We start from the raw sequence: 20,970 nt of genomic DNA, 5'->3' as shown, positions 1-20,970 counted from the left end.
GGCAGTTTTGCAAATTTACTGTTTTGTCTTTAATTTGTTTGTGATAAATATTTTGAATCTCCTAAAATTGCGTCTGAATATTTTAATTCTCCAATTCTTTGTTATTTATATGAAATCCCTCTGACTCGTTCCTATTCCTACGGATATTAGCTAACATTAACATCTTGCTTTTCTGACATTGGTGGCTAAGCGTACAGCTAATGCGGAAACATGTGGTTATGGAACGAAAAAGCAACATCCAACCATCAAAATACAATGGTTTCGGAAGCTCATGCATCAACGTCGGCCGGGAGCCCGTGAACGTGATCAGCTCCATATAGTATGCAGATCGATAGCCAACTCAGCAATAGAACACGTCGATGGATTAATGAAGCTATAATATAATTGTATCGACTTTCATGCAAAAGGAAGAAGAAGATAAATCGTTTATGATTTCACGACTTGTACAGCTACTTCTCGCAATCAGTTGATACGACCAAGCAACCGCTGATTAATATCAATCGATATACCAAAACGACATTTTATAATGTTACACACATTTATATGTGTGTGTATATATATATGTATATATATATATATATATATATATGTATATATATATTTATATTTATATACTTTCAGTTGAGAAAAGGCAAATAGAGACCGTCACTAACGTGCGCACACCAACCTGTCCCCGGAAACTCCTCCGTAGGCCGGCGAGGGGCGGAGCGTAGGAGATCGATGGGCGACTAGGCCGATGCCGGCGGGGAGGCGAACCGGGTGGAGAAGTCGCGGTAGCCCATGTACTCCTCCTCGGGGCACTCCCCGTGGCCCTCGTCGAAGTTGAGAGCGTAGCTTAAGGGGTCGTACTGGAACCTCGCCGACGCTACCCTCCATCCGCCGCCGTGCCGGTGGCGCCTGAAGTGGCGGATGAAGGCATTCCACCGCGGCCTGGCCACCAGCTCCGACCACTCACGCACCCTCGTCAGCGCCGCGCCAAACACCCGGCTCCACCACCGGCCTTCGTGCCGGCCGCCGACATCGTGGATTTGCTTCCACGACTCAGCGGAGGAGGAGCCGGGGGTGGACCAAGGGGTCCAAAGGCAGTCGAAGTAGCGGCGACGGCGGGGGGCGAAACTCTCGTCGACGATGGGCTCCAGGCGTATCTCCTTGGCCTCCATGGATGACCCGATCCGATCGGAGTAAAAAGATCGATGGACTCGGTTCGGTCGGGGGAATTAGGGATCCGATGGAGAGGGGATGAGAGGAAGAGGAAAGGGAAGGGAGGAGAGAGGGCGAGGTTGGTTTTGTCGAGAGGGAAACCGTAACCATTCGCTTCTCTTCTCCTCCGTCTTCGTCGAGACACACGAACGGTGGGCTGTGGTGCTTTCCTTCATTAGGTGGGTATTTTAAGTTCTTGTACTTGTACTAATAGTAACAATAACAACTATAACAACATAAAACAATAAACCGTTTATCTAATTAGAACGAAGGGCGGGGCCATTTAGTCTTTTCATTATTTTATTTATATTTATTAATTTTATTGTATTTTTGGGCTTTAGGCGTCCGTTAATCGCCCGTATTGGGCTGTCTAATAACAAAGCTAAAATTGGGATCGACATGCTAGCTCACACTTGACACGTCCACGTCACCCCTGATATATTTTTGCCACCTAAACATCACATCTCCGACCCACCATCACTCAGGTATGTACACCTATATAGAAACCGAAAGGGGATTGGTGGATCGGCTTCGAAGAAGATGATGAAGGCGAGGATGGAGATGGTCTTTCGGCGGAAGAGATGCTGCTCCAGAGGAGACGCGTCGACGTCTTCATTGGGAACAGGGGGAAACTCGATCATGCATACTGGGGTTCCAGAGGCTCGCCGGAGATCGTCCCAGAACCCGGCGACGGAGGAGACGCGAATTAGGGCCTCAACGGGGTCAATCGCGAGGTATTCTTCTCTTGGAGGGCTTTTTCGTAAATATATATTCTCTGTCGTAATTTGAAAAAGGAAATTGTTATTGGCAACCCTTTATTTCCTACGAATCATCTTAAAAAATAATAAAATATAATTTAACTAAATACAATCTCTCGATTACTGATCATATCCTTATTTTTCACAACCTCAATTATCATTACGACAGAGTGAAAGAAAAATATAATTGTCGTTATTTCGTAACTTTAGTTATGTTCAAGAGATATACTGGAAGACGCTGAAAGCAGACGCAAGTATGTTGAAGTAGATTGGGCCTCGTTGGGCTATAAATGTACAACTGCATCTTCCCGGCCTGTCAAATTAACAGCATTAGATCATGTATGAAATTGATGATCACATTCACTTAGTTTTGTTTTCTTTGATGGTCTCCCAGCCACTCACAACACACACTGTTCTTCGATCCATGATATGTATTATCATTTTGCAATTTTGGTGGAGAAACCATGTAGCTGACTCATAGTTTTATGTTATTTTAATTTGTTGGATTGTTGGAAGCCTTATATCCTGATATAAATCTAAAGAGACGAGGTTATTTAAGATGCTCACTACATTTAAAATCTTGAATTATTTGTTTTGATTGAGATTTTTCTGTGGCTTTTTCAGAATGCTTGTTATGTTCAGTTGTAGTCTCACTGTGGCTACTTTTTGACCAGTGAATGCAATGCATATTCATGTTTGTATGCATATATCCATGAGAACATATAAGTTGTTGTGCAGGTAAGCTTGGCCTTTGCTAAGATTCTTTCATGAACCCGAACGAACGGATGTCGCCAATTCGAATTCGATTTTGCTTTTTGATGTTGAAAAGTCGGAACCGTGTCAATTCCGGAAGCATGACTAACAGTGTTTGCGCTGCTTCCTTGCGTGTGCAAGTGTAGTGCTCCACAATGGCAGCTCTTCACATCTCTCTCCTTCTCCTCCTCCCTCTGCTCACATTACTTCTCTTCTCAGGTAGGAGGAGGAAAGGTAACGCAGCATGGAAGCTCCCACCAGGGCCAAACACGCTCCCCATCATCGGCAACCTCCACCAGTTGGGCCGCAGCCTCCTGCACCAGTCTCTGTGGGAACTCTCCAAGCAACACGGCCCTGTCATGCGCTTGAAGCTTGGCCATGTCCCCGCCGTGGTCGTCTCTTCCGCGGGGTCGGCCGAGCAAGTCCTCAGAACCCACGACCTCGAGTGCTGCAGCCGGCCTCGCACCATCTCCACCGCGAAACTCTCCTTCGGCGGCTCCGACGTGACCTTTGCCCCGTACGGAAGCCATCGGAGGAATCTGTGGAAGGTTTGCGTGGTGGAGCTCTTCACCACCAAGAAGACCACGTCCTTTAGACCAGTGAGAGAGGACGAGGTCCAGAGAACCGTGGAATCGATCCGTTCTCGTGCTCCCAATTCGGTCATCGTCAACCTGAGTGTGGAGCTGCTCTCTCTTGCTGCCAATATCACTTGCAGGACCGCCTTCGGCGGTCGCTGCCACGACGGTTTCCACCGCATCACCAAAGAGTGTCAAGCAATCCTTGCCGCCTTCTTCGTAGCAGACTACTTCGCCATGCTCGGGTGGGTGGACGTGATCGGAGGAACGCAAGCCAGAGTTCAAGATGTCTTTCTTAAGCTCGATGTTTTCTGCCGACGACTCATAGATGACCATCTCGATCCAAGGAGGCGGCTATCCGACGATGGTGAAGACACCTTGGATGCTCTGCTCCGCCTCCGAAAGGACGACAACAATATTACAGACGCTCACATCAAAGGAGTACTCGTGGTGCCGTTTGCCGCCCTCATCAGCATCACCTGCACTTTCAGCATCGCATATAGTCAGTCATACACTAAGCTAGCTCAGTTCTTGACGATTCCGTAGGACATCTTCGTTGCCGGGTCCGACACATCCGCGTCGGGGGTAGAGTGGGCGATGACGGAGCTCATGAGGCACCCGGAGAAGCTGAGACGGGCACGAGATGAGGTGAGAGGCTGCGTCGGGAGGAAAGGGAAGGTAGAAGAGAGTGACCTCCACCAGCTCGCGTACCTCAAGTGCGTTGTGAAGGAGACACTGAGGCTGCACCCTCCCGCTCCACTGCTTGTTCCGAGAGAGACGATGGAGCACGTTAAGCTGGATGGATATGATGTTCCTCCCAAGACAACGATCTATGTAAACGCATGGGCGATAGGGAGGGATCCCAACTCATGGGAGCGGCCGGAGGCGTTCGAGCCTGAGAGATTCATGCGGAGCTCTGTAGACACGAATGGGCAAGACTTCAAGTTCATACCATTTGGCGAAGATCGAAGGATTTGTCCTGCTAAGAACGTTGGCATGGCAACGATGGAGCTTGCGCTGGCCAACCTCTTGTATTCTTTTGATTGGGATTTACCAGATGGGATGAAGAAGGAAGACATCAGCATGGATGAAGCGCCTGGCATTGCTGTGCACAGGAAATTTCCTCTGGTTCTTGTGGCCACCAAGTATGGTGGAATAGATGTGAAAGATAAATCTGAATGTTGATTCTTCTCTGAAACCAAAAAAAGAAGGCTTAAATCTATGTTGTACGAACAGACCTCACCTGTGGGTTATACAGCAGTCTTTCTCATGGTGATCTTATTAAAATGATATTGTCTTCATGTTTCGATTGAACCGAATCATGATCAGAAATAGTATTATCACATCATTACATATTATATATATATATATATATATATATATATATATATATATATATATATATATATAGGGAGAGAGAGAGAGAGAGGACTGAAGCAGCAGAATTGAAGTGATGATGTGGAGAGGAATCACGATAGTGGCATAACCATATCCTCTGGAGCACTGCACGAGCTCCCCTCCACCGCCACCATCTCTATCACCCTTTATTGTAGCTCCACTACTCGATCCCTCACCTCCTGTCACTCTCCACCACCAACTCAGTAAGTGCCCTTGCCAGCTTCTCCGCTCTAGCATGACCTCTACGCTACTCCTCTCCACCCTAAGAGATACTGCTTTCTCCTCCGCCAATGGCAGAACTTATTTTGCCGATTGTCCAAACCCGAACATTTCTAAGTCTCATCTTGCCTTGATCTGGTGCTCCAACTTGTCGAGCCGAAACTGGAGTCGGCCCAACTTGTTGTAGTAGCATTCACTCTAGGTCATCTCATTCTTCAACTCATCTCTCTCTACAAAGGAAGAGCACCAAAAAGAGAGAGAGAGAGAAGGAAGGAAGGCTTCTGTCAGCCTCATGTATAGGCCCTTTGCCAACCTTTCGTGCAACATGCTTCGACTCCAATGGGTGACCTCCCTTAGAACCTACTAGGGCCGACTCATGCCATTGATGTTCCAAGATGAAGCGACCACACCCTCCTTTCCCTTAGTCACCCCATCATTGACTGACTTTCAATGATAGTGATAGCAGATAAGATTTTTTAATTATACGAGGAAATCTCTCGATTCTGTTGAGGAAAATCCTTTATTCCGTTGAGGGAAATCCTCCCTCTGTATAAATAAGAGAGACACATGTTAATGTATTCAAGTTTCTTTAATAATTCTTCTTTATCTTCTATTCTTTCCAATATTGTATCAGAGTAGAACGAGGCTCCACGGCCATTGAAGCTTGCCATTCACCACATCCTTTACCTCTGTAGAGCAGAGAAGGGGGTAACTCTTTCCCGCCGGACTTACTTCCTCGTCGGACTCCCCTCTTCGTCCGCTGTACGATCGTCCACTGTACGGCGCGTTATGCCTTCGCTGCTACCCTAGCCACTACCGTGACCACACCTAACGTCAGTGCGACCATAACAATGAGGGCCTGTTTTAGTGCAGTCGGCTACTCGCCCTCGGTAGTGGATCCCTCTCTAACCCCTGCCTGCTCATTCCCTCTTCTCCTCTATGCGGCCTTCTTCTTCACCGGCGCCACTTGCACCAACCCCAGGCTCAGGTTGTCTGTCGTCATAGCATCGTCTTCATCAGGCTATGATCTGTATCAATCGTAGCCCGTTGCCTCATTGTCAACTATCGATCCTCAGCTCCTGCTAAGAGCAAATCGTTGCAGCTTCCTCCTCTACTGTAACTTTATCTTCTATTGTAGGATCGCTGTAGCTACCTCATCTACTGTAGCATTACTGCTCCTCTACTGTAGCTTCCTCATCTACTGTAGCATTACTGCAACATCGCTGCAATTTCCTCCTCTACTGCGGCTTCTTCCTCTACTATAGCATTGCTATAGCTTTCTCCTCTGCTGCAGCCGTCGCAACAGTAGCAACGATATGCTCTTGCTCTACTCACGAAGCCTCTCGCTCATAAACTGTTTGTTTTGCACCGATCCAAGATTGGTATCCTTAACAGGAGCACCATTTTGCGGGGGCATGATAGTAGGAAATCTCTCTACTCTGTTGAGAAAAACCTTCTATTCCGTTGAGGGAAATCATCCCTCCTATTTGTATAAATATGAGAGGGACATGTTAATGCATTCAAGTATCACCGGATAGATCAAATCTCAAACTCGTTAGTAGGTTGTGGGATGTCAAGAGCCAAATCTTGTTAGATTTCATGCAACCACCAAGGTCATATGCCTACTTGCAAAGATACCGATGAAGCCTCACACAAGCGACTGCATGTACAAATATTTGGAACATAAGGCCAAATCATTCTACAGCATATTTTGATGATGTGCGAAGCTAAATTGAACCCATAGCATATTTCAACGACATGCAAGGCTGAATCAGCCCGTAGCATATTTTGATTTCGTACAAGGCTGAATCGGTTCATAGTGCATTTCAACAATGTGCAGAGCTAAATTGGCCTATAAGAGTAATAAGAGGGTGAACAACTAAAGTGGTCAAATGTATAAACGATGCCGATTAAAAAAAAAAACTTTATTTTGATTAAATCCATTTAACATAAAAAGGGTGTAAAGTGGATTGTGTAGCCAAATAAACAAACAATATAAAGAGAAAGCAGAATATAAATGGCAAAGAAGAGATCATACCGGATTGGGATGAGTGGAGTTTTTATAAGCCCCAAATGGATTCCAATTTGGAGTCAAAATGATCTCATCCGGATTTTCAAGGTACCAAGGTACCATCGTAAGTACTGGACGGTACCACCACCTGCCAGTTTGACACTAGACGACACTAGTGCTTGACACACTGACACTGGACAATACCATCGGTCAATCTGGTAGTACCATCGCCTGACATAGTTTGAAAGATTGTGTCAAGCGATGGTTGGAAGACTGTGTCTAGGCGATACCACCGTCTGACACAATCTAGGAGACTGTATATGGATAGTACCATCACCTAGTCTGGGTGGTACCTTTGCAAGACCCTACTATAGGACATTGAATGGGTGAAACAACAGGCTCAATTCAGTCCCGATTCAGGCCCAATTGGTCCCTAATTGAGTTTGACATTGTTTCATTCCAATACCAACTCAATTAGATCTAAACTAACTCGATCTAGACAAATTATTACAAAACACAAATCATATGTTGTCCGGCATGTCATTGGTTCTTCTGGCACTTCGTCTGATCCTTTGGTGCATCGTTCTCTCCTTCGATGTATTGCCCAATCAGCATATTGACTCTCACAACTTTCGATCTCTTTTACACAATATCCGATCCTTTAGCCCAATGCCCGAACTCACTGCATGAAGCCCTTCTACTGGCACGTCAACTGATCTTTCAGCCCGATGTCTAATCTCCTGGCATGTTCAACTCTAGCCCAACGTTTGATGTCTCTTACTTCAATCAATCCGTTTCTCCTTGATCGAAGTTAGTCCTACGTCACTCAAAATGTATATTAGATTACAAACTCATCAATTGATTTCATCATCAAAATCTGAGATTTAACAATCTTTCTCTTTTTGATGATGATAAACAATTGATGACGAAGTTTAAACTAAACTCCCCCTATCAATATGATATAATTTCAATCGTGAATTATATATAATACATCATATTATTACTTATATCATAAGTTCAAGTAGTAATTTTTATCTCTTATTGAAACGTGCAAGCTAGCAATTCTTATTTCTTGTTGCAATGTGTAAGTTTACAAATTTTGTTTAGATTGTAAGATAACAATTTTTTCTTCCTTTTGCAACGTGCAAGTTTAAAAGTTTTACATCTTGAGCTAACAATTCTTTCTCTTCCTTTGTTATTATCAAAAAGAGGAATACAATGGTACAAAAATAAATTACATCAATTTTTAGATCATAACAAATATTAAAAATAACGATAAGTTTGCATCAATATTTTAATCATAAAAAATAAAAAATTATAAGTTGTTTTTGACAAATCTCTTTTTAGTAAATAACAAAAAAAATCATAGGAGATTAAATAGTGAATGATATTTAAAGGCAATCTTATGTTATAAATTCTGAAAAATCAAGAGAAAATTTTAAATAAATATTCTAGGAATCATAGTGAACGATATTGATTTTTATCATGTAATCCGATATATCATGTTTTTATCCTTATGAATTGATAACCTGAACCCGAACGAACTGATGTCGCCAATTCGAATTCGACTTTGCTTTGTGATGTTGAAAAGTCGGAACCGTGTCAATTCCGGAAGCATGAATATGAGTAGGCCTTGATATATTTCTTTGTGGTGACCTCATCTTTTGGCTAGAAAGTCTTCGGTGCGATACCATAGCCTCTTACTTCACCATCGGAAGCCCACACAAATCAATCAATCACTTCCATTCTACACAACCACAGGATCAAACCCCAAATAAGCGTTTGTGCTGCTTGCTCGCGTGTGGAAGTGTAGTGCTCCACAATGGCAGCTCTTCACATCTCTCTCCTTCTCCTCCTCCCTCTGCTAACCTTACTTCTCTTCTCAGGTAGGAGGAGGAAAGGTACCGCAGCATGGAAGCTCCCACCAGGGCCAAACACGCTCCCCATCATCGGCAACCTCCACCAGTTGGGCCGCAGCCTCCTGCACCAGTCCCTGTGGGAACTCTCCAAGCAACACGGCCCTGTCATGCGCTTGAAGCTTGGCCATGTCCCCGCTGTGGTCGTCTCTTCCGCGGGGTCGGCCGAGCAAGTCCTCAGAACCCACGACCTCGAGTGCTGCAGCCGGCCTCGCACCATCTCCACCGCGAAACTCTCCTTCGGCGGCTCCGACGTGGCCTTCGCCCCGTACGGAAGCCATTGGAGGGATCTGCGGAAGATTTGCATGACGGAGCTCTTCGCCACCAAGAAGATCACGTCCTTTAGACCCGTGAGAGAGGACGAGGTCCAGAGAACCATGGAATCGATCCGTTCTCGTGCTCCCAACACGGTCGTCATCAACCTGAGTGAGGAGCTGCTCTCTCTTACTGCCAATATCACTTGCAGGACCGCCTTTGGCGATCGCTGCCACGACGGTTTCCACCGCACCGCCAAAGAGAGTCAAGCAATCTTTGCCACCTTCTTCGTAGCAGACTACTTCGCCATGCTCGGGTGGGTGGACGTGATCAGAGGAACGCAAGCCAGGCTTCAAGATGTCTTTCTTAAGCTCGATGTTTTCTGCCGACGACTCATAGATGACCATCTCGATCCAAGGAGGCGGCTATCCGACGATGGTGAAGACACCTTGGATGCTCTGCTCCGCCTCCAAAAGGACGACAACAATATTACAGACGCTCACATCAAAGGAGTACTCGTGGTGCCGTTTGCCGCCCTCATCAGCATCACCTGTACTTTCAGCATCACATATAGTCAGTCATACACCAAGCTAGCTCAGTTCTTGATGATTCTGTAGGACATCTTCGTTGCCGGGTCTGACACATCGGCGTCGGGGGTAGAGTGGGCGATGACGGAGCTCATGAGGCACCCGGAGAAGCTGAGACGGGCACGAGATGAGGTGAGAGGCTGCGCCGGGAGGAAAGGGAAGGTAGAAGAGAGTGACCTCCACCAGCTCGCGTACCTCAAGTGCGTTGTGAAGGAGACACTGAGGCTGCACCCTCCCGCTCCACTGCTTGTTCCGAGAGAGACGATGGAGCACGTTAAGCTGGATGGATATGATGTTCCTCCCAAGACAACGATCTATGTGAACGCATGGGCGATAGGGAGGGATCCCAACTCATGGGAGCGGCCGGAGGTGTTCGAGCCAGAGAGATTCATGCGGAGCTCTGTAGACACGAATGGGCAAGACTTCAAGTTCATACCATTTGGCGAAGGTCGAAGGATTTGTCCTGCTAAGAACGTTGGCATGGCAACGATGGAGCTTGCGCTGGCCAACCTCTTGTATTCTTTTGATTGGGATTTACCAGATGGGATGAAGAAGGAAGACATCAGCATGGATGAAGCGCCTGGCATTGCTGTGCACAGGAAATTTCCTCTGGTTCTTGTGGCCACCAAGTATGTTGGAATAGAGGTGAAAGATAAATCTGACTGTTGATTCTTCTCTGAAACCAAAAAAAGAAGGCTTAAATCTATGTTGTATGAACAGACCTCACCTGTGGGTTATACAGCAGTCTTTCTCATGGTGATCTTAGTAAAATGATATTGTCTTCATGTTTCGATTTGAACCGAATCATGATCAGAAATAGTATTATCACATCATTACATATTTTATTTATATATATATAATGGAGAGAGAGAGAGAGAGAGAGAGAGAGAGAGAGAGAGAGAGAGAGGAATGAAGCAGCAGAATGGAAGTCATGATGCGGAGAGGAATCATTCCCATTTCGTCGACTCTGTCACATCTTTTTACCTAATTAGGATCGTTGGCATGACCATATCCTCTAGAGCGCTGCACGAGCTCCCCCTCCACCGCCACCACCTCTAACATCCTTTATCGTAGCTCCACTACTCGATCCCTCAGCTCCTGTCACTCTCCACCCTCCACCCTCCACCACCAACTCAGCTAGTGCCCTTGCCAGCTTCTCCCCCTCTAGCATGACCTCTACGCTTTCTTATCCGTCAATGGCAGAGCTTATTTTATAGATTGTCCAAACCCAAACATTTACTGTAGATGTGTCAGGCTTAGGTCTTCGAGTTAACCTAAACCTGATTGATGAAGTCAGAGCAAGGGATCTTCTCAAGAATTTAACGTACAAATGGTTCGTAGCAAAGTCATATAAAGCAAAGGTCCAACACTTTGGAATTAAGATGGGAGACTTGGTTTTGCATATGGCCGAAGTTAGTGATCCGACTCTCACCATGGAGAAGCTTGCACTCTCTTGGGAAGGATTATACTATATATCCTAGAAGAAGTTTAACTTGGGATTTATCAACTCCAAACTCTTGGGTGTTCATATGTCTCTCGGACTTGACACACTTCACATCTCAAATTTTATAAATATTTTTCTTTTATTAATAAAAGCATATACAACATTTAATAAATGGGAGTCCTTACATCAAAATTGAATCGGCTCATAGTGCATTTCGATAATGTGCAGAGCTAAATTAGCCTATAAGTGTAATAAGAGGGTGAACAAAAGTAAAGTGGTCAAACACATACTTCGTAAAAACGATGTCGATTAGGATAACTTTATTTTGATTAAATCTGTATCGAAAATATATTTAACATAAAAAAAAGTGTAAAGTGAATTGTGCAGTCAAACCAGTAAACAATATAAAGAGAAAGGAAAATAGAAATGACACAAAAGAGATTACATCATATTTATAATGATTCGACCGTCGTGATCTACATCCACTTTCGATTTCTCCTCCATTGAGACCATCAATGTCAACTAACAGTTTTCTTTCAATGGGCAAAGGCCAACTACCTTTTTATAATCATTTTCTACTTTTCACATGTTTAGAAGATAACTTTTACAATTCACTCACCCCTCTCTAAATCAACACTTAGATCTAAAGAAGATGAATTCTTACAAGATTACAATAGTGCTTTCTCCAGTTCTCAGTTTGTGTATTAACCGATCAAGGATGAGTGAGTTTTTATAGGCCCAAAATATATTCAAATTTGGAGCCAATACAATCTCATCCGGATTTTCGAGGTAATGGCAGTATCATTGCTAATATTGGGTGATACCATCATCTACCAGTTTGACATTGGATGGTACCACCGTTTGACACATTGACACTAGGTAATACCACTGCCTAGTCTGGTGATACCGTCGCTTGACATAATTTAGGAGACTGTGTCTGGGCAGTATTACCGCCTAGTCTGGATGGTATCTCCGCCAGACCCTACTATAGGACATGGAATAGGCCAAACAATAGGCCCAATTCAGTCCTAATTCAGGCATAATTGACCTCTAATTGAGTTGACATTGTTTTATCCCAATACCGACTCAATTAATCTAAACTAACTCGATCTAGATAAATTATTACAAAACATAAATCATATGTTGTCCGGCATGTCGATGGTACTTTCGGCGCTTCGTTCGATCCTTCGACGCATCCTCCTTTCATTCAGCGTATTGCCCAATCGTCATGTTGACTCCCATAACTTTCGATCTCTTTGGCGCAATATCCAATCATTCGACTCGATGCTCAAACTCATGGCACGAAGTCCTTCTGTCGACATGTCAATCGGTCCTCCAGCCTGACGTCAAATCTCCTAATATGTTCAACTTCGACCTAACGTTTGATTCCTCTTGCTTCAATCAATTTTCATCTCATTGACCGAAGCTAATCCTGCATCACTCAAAAGGCAGATAAGATCACAAACTCATTAATTGATTTCATCATCAAAATCAGAGATTCAATAATCTCCCCCTTTTGATGATGGTAATTAATTGATGACGAAGTTTAAACTAAACTCCTCCTATAAATATGACATAATTTTAATCATGAATTATATGCAATATATTATATTATTACTTGCATCATAAGTTCAAGTATTGCATCTAAACCATCATACATAATAAAATTTTAGTTTACCATATATGATCATCATCATACCTTCTCTCCATTTATCATCAACAAAAATGAGAAGTGTAAGTAGCAATTTTTGACACATGCAAGTTCTACTTCGATATAGAACATGCAAGCTTAGTAGGTTTTAGAGATATGCTAGCTTTGCTTCTCTTTTAATATGCGTAAGATAGTAATTTTTGTCTCTTATGGAAGTATGCAAGCTAGTAATTCTTGGTTTTTTTTTAATATACAAGTTTACAAGTTTTGCTTTTTGAGATCGGTAAAATAACACTTTTACTTTAGATTGCAAGCCAACAATTTTTTCTTCCTTTTCCAATATATAAATTGGTAAGTTTTGCATCTTAAAATAATAATTCTTTCTCCTTCTTTGTTATTATAAAAAAAATATAATGGTACAATTTTTTTTACATCAATTTTTAGATCATAACAAATATTAATAATAATGATAAGTTTATATTAATATTTTAATCAGTAAATAACAGAAAAAATTTTTAGGAGATTAAATAGTCAATAATCTTTAAAGGTAATCTTATGTTATAAATTCTAAAAAATCAAGAGAAAAATTTAAATAAACATTCTCTTTGATTTTTATCATGTAATCCGATATATCATGTTTTTATCCTTATGAATTGATCGGCTGAACCCGAACGAACCGATGTCGCCAATTCGAATTCGACTTTGCTTTTTGATGTTGAAAAGTCGGAACCGTGTCAATTCCGGAAGCATGACTATGACTACGCCTTTGGCTAGAAAGTCTTCGGTGCGATACCATAGCCTCTTACTTCACCATCGGAAGCCCACACAAATCAGTCAATCACTACCACAGGATCAAACCCCAAATAAGCGTTTGTGCTGCTTGCTTGCGTGTGGAAAGTGTAGCGCTCCATGTTGGGCTGATGGCCCATATTCAGCCCATGTGGGCTTTATCAGCCCACAGCTCACACCCCCTCTTAACCTAACCCTAATTAAGATTAGGGGGGTGTGGTGGCTGCGTTTTAGAGGCAGATTAAAACTATAAAAAGGCAGCAACGAGGCAGATCTTTGTAGCGACGAGATTCCAAAGAGAAGAAGGAGAACAAGGCAGAAGAGGAAGAGAAAGAAAGGGAAGAAGACAAGGACAACGCAGAGAGACTGTTCACAATCATCTAGCAGTGTTCTCATCTCAGGTTAGATCAAATCTACAGTAGGCTCTTGCTGTGATTACTTGGGAGGTTTTAGATATTGTGGGCAGTAACGTGATCCTTGTATCCCAGTTATTCTCTTATGGTTGTTGCTTGGGTTTTGGGCAAGAGATTGATATTTGTATATTCATTATTCTCATAGTGGATTATCTCTAGTTTGCCCCGTGGTTTTTACCCTTCACATTGAAGGGGTTTTCCACGTATATCTTGGTGTTCTGTTTGATTGTGTTTCCATTTTATTCCGCTGCGTATTTTGGTCTTCTAGTATTTGTTCCTATACAAAGGTTATTCCTGTTTATATCCCCATCAACTGGTATCAGAGCGGGGTTTTGGTGATTTAATTTTTGTATTTGAACATGGAGGCCAGTAATATTTCTCGCATGATTAGTTTGAATGGAAATAATTGGATGATATGGAAACCAAGAATGAAAGATCTCTTGTATTGCAAAGATTTGTATGGACCTTTGCAAGGGGATAGTGCAAAACCTACAACTATGATAGATGATGAGTGGAAGAGGTTAGATCGAAAAACAATTGGATTTATTAGACAGTGGCTTGATGATAGTGTATTTCACCATGTTTCTACTGAAATTTCTGCATATTCTCTTTGAAAAAAATTGGAAAGTCTCTATGAAAGAAAAACAGCTGGCAACAAAGCTTTTTTGATCAGAAAACTTGTGAACCTAAAATATAGAGAGGGTGCTTCTATTGCTGAGCATTTGAATGAAATGCAGAGTATTACTAACCAGTTATCCTCTATGAGAATGTCTCTTGATGATGAGTTGCAGGCATTGTTACTTCTCAGTTCATTACCAGAAAGTTGGGAGACACTGGTGGTTTCCCTTAGTAATTCTGCGCCAGATGGTATTGTCACTATGAGTCAAGTAACAAGCAGTTTGTTGAATGAGGAGTTGAGAAGAAAGAGTTCGGCAACATCTCAGAATGATTCACAGGCACTTATCTCAGAGAACAGAGGAATGTCAAAGTCTAGAAGCAGTTCACGTATGGGTAGGAGCAAGTCAAGATCAAGAAAAGATATTGTTTGCTATAACTGTGGTGAGAAAGGACATTACAAGAACCAATGTAAGCAACCTAAGAAGAACAAGAAAAAGGGAAAAGAAGTGGAGTCTACAGAGTCAAAGGATAATACTACAGCTACAGTGCAGGGTGGTGATTATTTAATTTTGTCTCCTTCTGATGATATTTTTTCTTGTGTGTGTCAGGATCTTGAGTGGGTGATTGACACAGGTGCTTCTTATCATGCTACACCACGGAGGGAGTTTTTTGCTACATACAGGTCTGGAAACTTTGGTGTTGTCAAGATGGGCAACTATGGCACAGCAGACATCATTGGCATGGGTGATATCCATTTAAAGACCAACCTTGGCTGTAAGTTGGTACTTAAGGATGTGAGGCATGTGGTTGACTTGAGGCTAAATTTAATTTCAGTTGGAAGACTAGATGATGAAGAGTATGAAAGCAGATTTCACAGAGGGCAATGGAAGCTCAATAAGGGTTCTCTTGTTATAGCTAATGGAAAGAAATGTCATACTTTGTACAGGTTGCAGGCTAAAGCTTATGGTGAGCAATTAAATGCTACAGAGAAAGACTTCAGTATGGAGTTGTGGCATAGGCGATTGGGACACATGAGCGAGAAGGGGCTGCAAGCTCTTTCCAAGAGAGAGGTATTACCAGATCTCAGAGGTATACATCCGAACCCTTGTATTGATTGTTTGGTTGGTAAACAACATAGAGTTTCATTTGCTAGTGCTGCTTTGTCTAGAAAAATGCATGCCTTAGACCGTGTTTATACAGATGTATGTGGTCCTTTGAGGACAAAAACTCCTGGTGGATCTGTTGATGTTCTTGGTATAAGTGGTGCACTTTATTTTGTCACTTTTATAGATGATTTTTCCAGGAAAGTTTGGGCTTATGCTTTGAAGACCAAAGATCAGGTTATTAATGTCTTCAAAGAGTTTCATGCCAAGGTTGAAAGGGAGACAGAAAGGAAATTGAAATGCATAAGATCAGATAATGGTGGTGAGTATATGGGATTGTTTAATGACTATTGCAGGTCGCATGGGATCCAACATGAGATGACAGTTCCTGGTACACCTCAGCATAATGCAATTGCAGAGAGGATGAACCGCACCATCATGGAAAGGATCAGATGTATGCTTTCACAGGCCAAGCTACCCAAAAGGTTTTGGGATGAGGCTTTGAGGACTGCAGTTGATGTGATCAACTTATCACCATGTACAGCCCTAGATGGTGATGTTGCAGAGCATGTATGGTCAGGGAAAGATGTTTCCTATAGGCATTTGAGAGTGTTTGGTTGTCGTGCATTTGCACATGTTCCAGATAATGAGAGGTCCAAGCTAGATGGTAAGTCTAAAGAATGTATTTTTCTTGGTTACTCACATGATCAGTTTGGTTACAGGCTTTGGGATCCAGAAAAGCAGAAGGTGTTCAGGAGTAGAGATATGGTCTTCTTTGAGGATCAAACCTTTGAGGATTTGAAGAAGAAGGCACCAGCCAAGACTTCTATAGAAGGATTAGCAGATTGTGACCCAGTTATTCCTCCAGTATATCAGGGTGATGGGGGAGATGTGCAGGAAAATAGTGTAGAGCCTGATATTGATTTACCTGCAAGACATGTTGAGCAAGAAGAAGTAGGAGAGCAAGTTCCCGCAGAACCTCAATTGAGAAGATCTTCTAGACAACGTCAACCTTCCAGAAGATACTCTACAGATGAGTATGTGATGCTTACTGATGCAGGTGAACCAGAGAGTTACCAGGAAGCAGTTGAGAGTGAGCAGAAAGAGAAGTGGTTAGTTGCTATGCAGGAAGAGATGGATGCTCTTCAGAAGAACCACACTTATGATTTGGTGCTGCTACCAAATGGAATGAAGGCCTTGAAGAACAAGTGGGTTTTTAGGTTGAAGACTCAAGAATATTGTTCTCAACCAAAGTACAAAGCTAGATTGGTTGTGAAAGGCTTTGGTCAAAAGAAAGGTATTGACTTTGAAGAGATATTTTCTCCTGTTGTTAAAATGTCTTCTATTCGTGTTGCTCTTGGTATTGCTGCTAGCCAGGACTTGGAGGTTGAGCAGTTAGATGTGAAGACAGCTTTCCTTCATGGTGATTTGGAGGAGGAAATTTATATGGAGCAACCAGAAGGCTTCAAAGTCAAAGGTAAAGATAATTTTGTCTGCAAGTTGAAGAAGAGCTTGTATGGGCTAAAGCAAGCTCCAAGACAGTGGTACAGAAAGTTTGATTCATTTATGACAGAAAATGGATACAAAAGAACGACTTCAGATCATTGTGTGTACATCAAATGGTTTGGTGAGAATTTTATTATTCTCTTACTTTATGTTGATGACATACTTATTCTTGGAAAAGATATGTCTAAAATTGACAGGTTGAAGAAGGAACTGAGTGAGTCTTTTGCAATGAAGGACATGGGGCCAGCAAAGCAAATACTAGGCATGCAGATTTCTCGTGACAGGAAAAACAAGAAGATTTGGTTGTCACAGGAGAAATACATCGAGAAGGTATTGGAAAGATTTAGTATGAGCAATGCTAAGCCAGTTGGTTCTCCTCTTGCAGGTCACTTCAAGTTGTGCTCAGAACAGAGTCCGTCAAGTGATGAGGAGAAGGAGAAAATGCAAAAGGTTCCTTATGCTTCAGCAGTTGGAAGTTTAATGTATGCAATGGTATGTACGAGGCCGAACATCGCATATGCAGTGGGTGTTACTAGCAGATTTCTTGCAAATCCAGGCAAAGAGCACTGGGCAGCAGTGAAGTGGATTTTTAGATATCTCAGAGGGAGCTCTAAGGTTTGTTTAAGCTTTGGAGGTGGACCACCTGCGTTAACAGGTTACACAGATGCAGATATGGCAAGAGATATAGATACGAGGAAGTCTACTTCAGGTTATGTACTTACTTTTGCAGGGGGAGCTGTGTCATGGCAATCCAGGTTACAAAGGTGTATTGCTCTCTCCACCATAGAAGCAGAATATATTGCTGCTACAGAGGTATGCAAAGAAATGTTATGGATGAAAGAATTCTTACAAGAATTGGGGCTGAAACAGGAAAATTATGTGATGCATTGTGACAGCCAGAGTGCCATCCATTTGTGTAAGAACCCAATGTTTCATTCCAAGTCAAAGCATATAGATGTCAGATACCACTGGATTCGAAATGTATTTGAAGAGAAGCAGTTGCAGCTTCAGAAAATCCATACAGATGACAACGGAGCAGACATGTTGACGAAGACCTTAACAAAAGAAAGACAGGAGATATGCCGACAGTTGGTCGGTATGGCTTCACATTGAGGAGTCATGGGACAGCCTCCCTTATGGGCTGAAGGGGGAGGTTGTTGGGCTGATGGCCCATATTCAGCCCATGTGGGCTTTATCAGCCCACAGCTCACACCCCCTCTTAACCTAACCCTAATTAAGATTAGGGGGGTGTGGTGGCTGCGTTTTAGAGGCAGATTAAAGCTATAAAAAGGCAGCAACGAGGCAGATCTTTGTAGCGACGAGATTCCAAAGAGAAGAAGGAGAACAAGGCAGAAGAGGAAGAGAAAGAAAGGGAAGAAGACAAGGACAACGCAGAGAGACTGTTCACAATCATCTAGCAGTGTTCTCATCTCAGGTTAGATCAAATCTACAGTAGGCTCTTGCTGTGATTACTTGGGAGGTTTTAGATATTGTGGGCAATAACGTGATCCTTGTATCTCAGTTATTCTCTTGTGGTTGTTGCTTGGGTTTTGGGCAAGAAGATTGAGATTTGTATATTCATTATTCTCATAGTGGATTATCTCTAGTTTGCCCCGTGGTTTTTACCCTTCACATTGAAGGGGTTTTCCACGTATATCTTGGTGTTCTGTTTGATTGTGTTTCCATTTTATTCCGCTGCGTATTTTGGTCTTCTAATATTTGTTCCTATACAAAGATTATTCCTGTTTATATCCCATCACTCTACAATGGCAGCTCTTCACATCTCTCTCCTTCTGCTCACCTTACTTCTCTTCTCATGTAGGAGGAGGAAAGGTAACGCAGCATGGAAGCTCCCACCAGGGCCAAACACGCTCCCCATCATCGGCAACCTCCACCAGTTGGGCCGCAGCCTCCTGCACCAGTCCCTGTGGGAACTCTCCAAGAAACACGGCCCTGCGCTTGAAGCTTGGCCATGTCCCCGCTGTGGTCGTCTCTTCCGCGGCGTCGGCCGAGCAAGTCCTCAGAACCCACGACCTCGAGTGCTGCAGCCGGCCTCACACCATCTCCACCGCGAAACTCTCCTTCGGCGGCTCCGACGTGGCCTTCGCCCCGTACGGAAGCCATTGGAGGGATCTGCGGAAGATTTTCGTGGCGGAGCTCTTCGCCACCAAGAAGTTCACGTCCTTTAGACCCGTGAGAGAGGACGAGGTCCAGAGAACCATGGAATCGATCCGTTCTCGTGCTCCCAACACGGTCGTCATCAACCTGAGTGAGGAGCTGCTCTCTCTGACTGCCAATATCACTTGCAGGACCGCCTTTGGCGATCGCTGCCACGACGGTTTCCACAGCACCGCCAAACAGAGTCAAGCAATCTTTGCCACCTTCTTCGTAGCAGACTACTTCGCCATGCTCGGGTGGGTGGACGTGATCAGAGGAACGCAAGCCAGGCTTCAAGATGTCTTTCTTAAGCTCGATGCTTTCTACCGACGACTCATAGATGACCATCTCGATCCAAGGAGGCGGCGATCCGACGATGGTGAAGACGCCTTGGATGCTCTGCTCCGCCTCCGAAAGGACGACAACAATATTACAGACGCTCACATCAAAGGAGTACTCATGGTGCCTTTTGCCGCCCTCATCAGCATCACCTGTACTTTCAGCATCGCATATAGTCAGTCATACACTAAGCTAGCTCAGTTCTTGACGATTCCGTAGGACATCTTCGTTGCCGGGTCCGACACATCGGCGTCGGGGGTAGAGTGGGCGATGACGGAGCTCATGAGGCACCCGGAGAAGCTGAGACGGGCACGAGATGAGGTGAGAGGCTGCGTCGGGAGGAAAGGGAGGGTGGAAGAGAGTGACCTCCACCAGCTCGCGTACCTCAAGTGCGTCGTGAAGGAGACACTGAGGCTGCACCCTCCCGCTCCACTGCTTGTTCCGAGAGAGACGATGGAGCACGTTAAGCTGGATGGATATGATGTTCCTCCCAAGACAACGATCTATGTGAACGCATGGGCGATAGGGAGGGATCCCAACTCATGGGAGCGGCCGGAGGCGTTCGAGCCTGAGAGATTCATGCGGAGCTCTGTAGACACGAATGGGCAAGACTTCAAGTTCATACCATTTGGGGAAGGTCGAAGGATTTGTCCTGCTAAGAACGTTGGCATGGCAACGATGGAGCTTGCGCTGGCCAACCTCTTGTATTCTTTTGATTGGGATTTACCAGATGGGATGAAGAAGGAAGACATCAGCATGGAAGAAGCGCCAGGCATTACTGTGCACAGGAAATTTCCTCTGGTTCTTGTGGCCACCAAGTATGGTGGAATAGAGTTGAACGATAAATCTGAATATTGATTCTTCTCCGAAACCAAATTATTGACTCGATTCAGTTTCAATTTGGGTTGAAACATGATCATAGCAAGTGCTCATCTCAAGAATTTAGCTTACAAATGCTCCGTATCGAAGTCACATAAAGTAAATGTCCAAAACTGTCGAATTAATGTAAGGGAGTTGGTTTTGCATAAGGCTTATAAGGTTAGTCATATGGGTGATAGAATTCTATTGCGATATCATGTAATCCGATATATCATATTTTTATCCTTATAATTTTCACTTACTTTCTTCATACGATATTTTATTGTTGATGATATTATGTTGGATCTACAAAATTCCGGACAGGGGAGATGTGGTCGTGCGCGTCTCAACTAGTTTTGAGAGCCGCCTTCTTGGCGGTAAGATTTTTTTTAGCCTTGTCATGATCACCACTTGGTTAGA

At 43.6% G+C, this 20,970-nt stretch overlaps 3 protein-coding genes and 1 pseudogene across 4 annotated transcripts; 3 read left to right on the top strand and 1 right to left on the bottom strand.

The window, feature by feature from the left end:
- Positions 1–414: 414 nt before the first annotated feature.
- LOC103988213 (uncharacterized) lies at positions 415–1,362 on the bottom strand. Its single transcript, XM_009406767.3, has one exon. The coding sequence runs from the start codon at positions 1,158–1,160 to the stop codon at positions 729–731; it is 432 nt and encodes a 143-aa protein (XP_009405042.2). The 5' UTR covers positions 1,161–1,362; the 3' UTR covers positions 415–728.
- Positions 1,363–1,723: 361 nt separating this feature from the next.
- LOC135675740 (cytochrome P450 71A1-like) lies at positions 1,724–4,600 on the top strand. Of its 2 annotated transcripts, XM_065186201.1 has the most exons (3): positions 1,724–1,934; positions 2,931–3,736; positions 3,833–4,600. In XM_065186201.1, exons 2-3 carry the CDS (start codon positions 3,071–3,073, stop codon positions 4,469–4,471), a joined length of 1,305 nt encoding a protein of 434 aa, XP_065042273.1. In that variant the 5' UTR covers positions 1,724–1,934; positions 2,931–3,070; the 3' UTR covers positions 4,472–4,600. The 2 variants fall into 2 exon arrangements, with proteins under 2 accessions (XP_065042273.1, XP_065042272.1); XM_065186200.1 differs by lacking the exon at positions 1,724–1,934 and having other exon boundaries at positions 1,970–3,736.
- Positions 4,601–8,651: 4,051 nt separating this feature from the next.
- Positions 8,652–10,462, top strand: LOC135675739 (cytochrome P450 71A1-like). The gene is made up of 2 exons (XM_065186199.1): positions 8,652–9,606; positions 9,703–10,462. Exons 1-2 carry the CDS (start codon positions 8,737–8,739, stop codon positions 10,339–10,341), a joined length of 1,509 nt encoding a protein of 502 aa, XP_065042271.1. The 5' UTR covers positions 8,652–8,736; the 3' UTR covers positions 10,342–10,462.
- Positions 10,463–18,769: 8,307 nt separating this feature from the next.
- LOC135586903 (cytochrome P450 71A1-like) lies at positions 18,770–20,808 on the top strand (annotated as a pseudogene).
- The last annotated feature ends 162 nt before the right edge of the window (positions 20,809–20,970 follow it).

Source organism: Musa acuminata, chromosome BXJ1-6, assembly GCF_036884655.1.
Source record: "Musa acuminata AAA Group cultivar baxijiao chromosome BXJ1-6, Cavendish_Baxijiao_AAA, whole genome shotgun sequence".
In the NCBI taxonomy this organism is placed as follows: Eukaryota; Viridiplantae; Streptophyta; class Magnoliopsida; order Zingiberales; family Musaceae; genus Musa; species Musa acuminata.
Note: the sequence above shows the minus strand (reverse complement) of the source record. Positions and strands in the feature narration are given on the sequence as shown.

Coding starts and splice junctions, on each gene's coding strand:
- LOC135675740 (XM_065186200.1), top strand. CDS start 2,867: ATGGCAGCTCTTCACATCTCTCTCCTTCTCCTCCTCCCTCTGCTCACA. Junction 3,737..3,832: donor ACATCAAAGGAGTACTCGTG/GTGCCGTTTGCC, acceptor ACGATTCCGTAG/GACATCTTCGTTGCCGGGTC.
- LOC103988213 (XM_009406767.3), bottom strand. CDS start 1,160: ATGGAGGCCAAGGAGATACGCCTGGAGCCCATCGTCGACGAGAGTTTC.
- LOC135675739 (XM_065186199.1), top strand. CDS start 8,737: ATGGCAGCTCTTCACATCTCTCTCCTTCTCCTCCTCCCTCTGCTAACC. Junction 9,607..9,702: donor ACATCAAAGGAGTACTCGTG/GTGCCGTTTGCC, acceptor ATGATTCTGTAG/GACATCTTCGTTGCCGGGTC.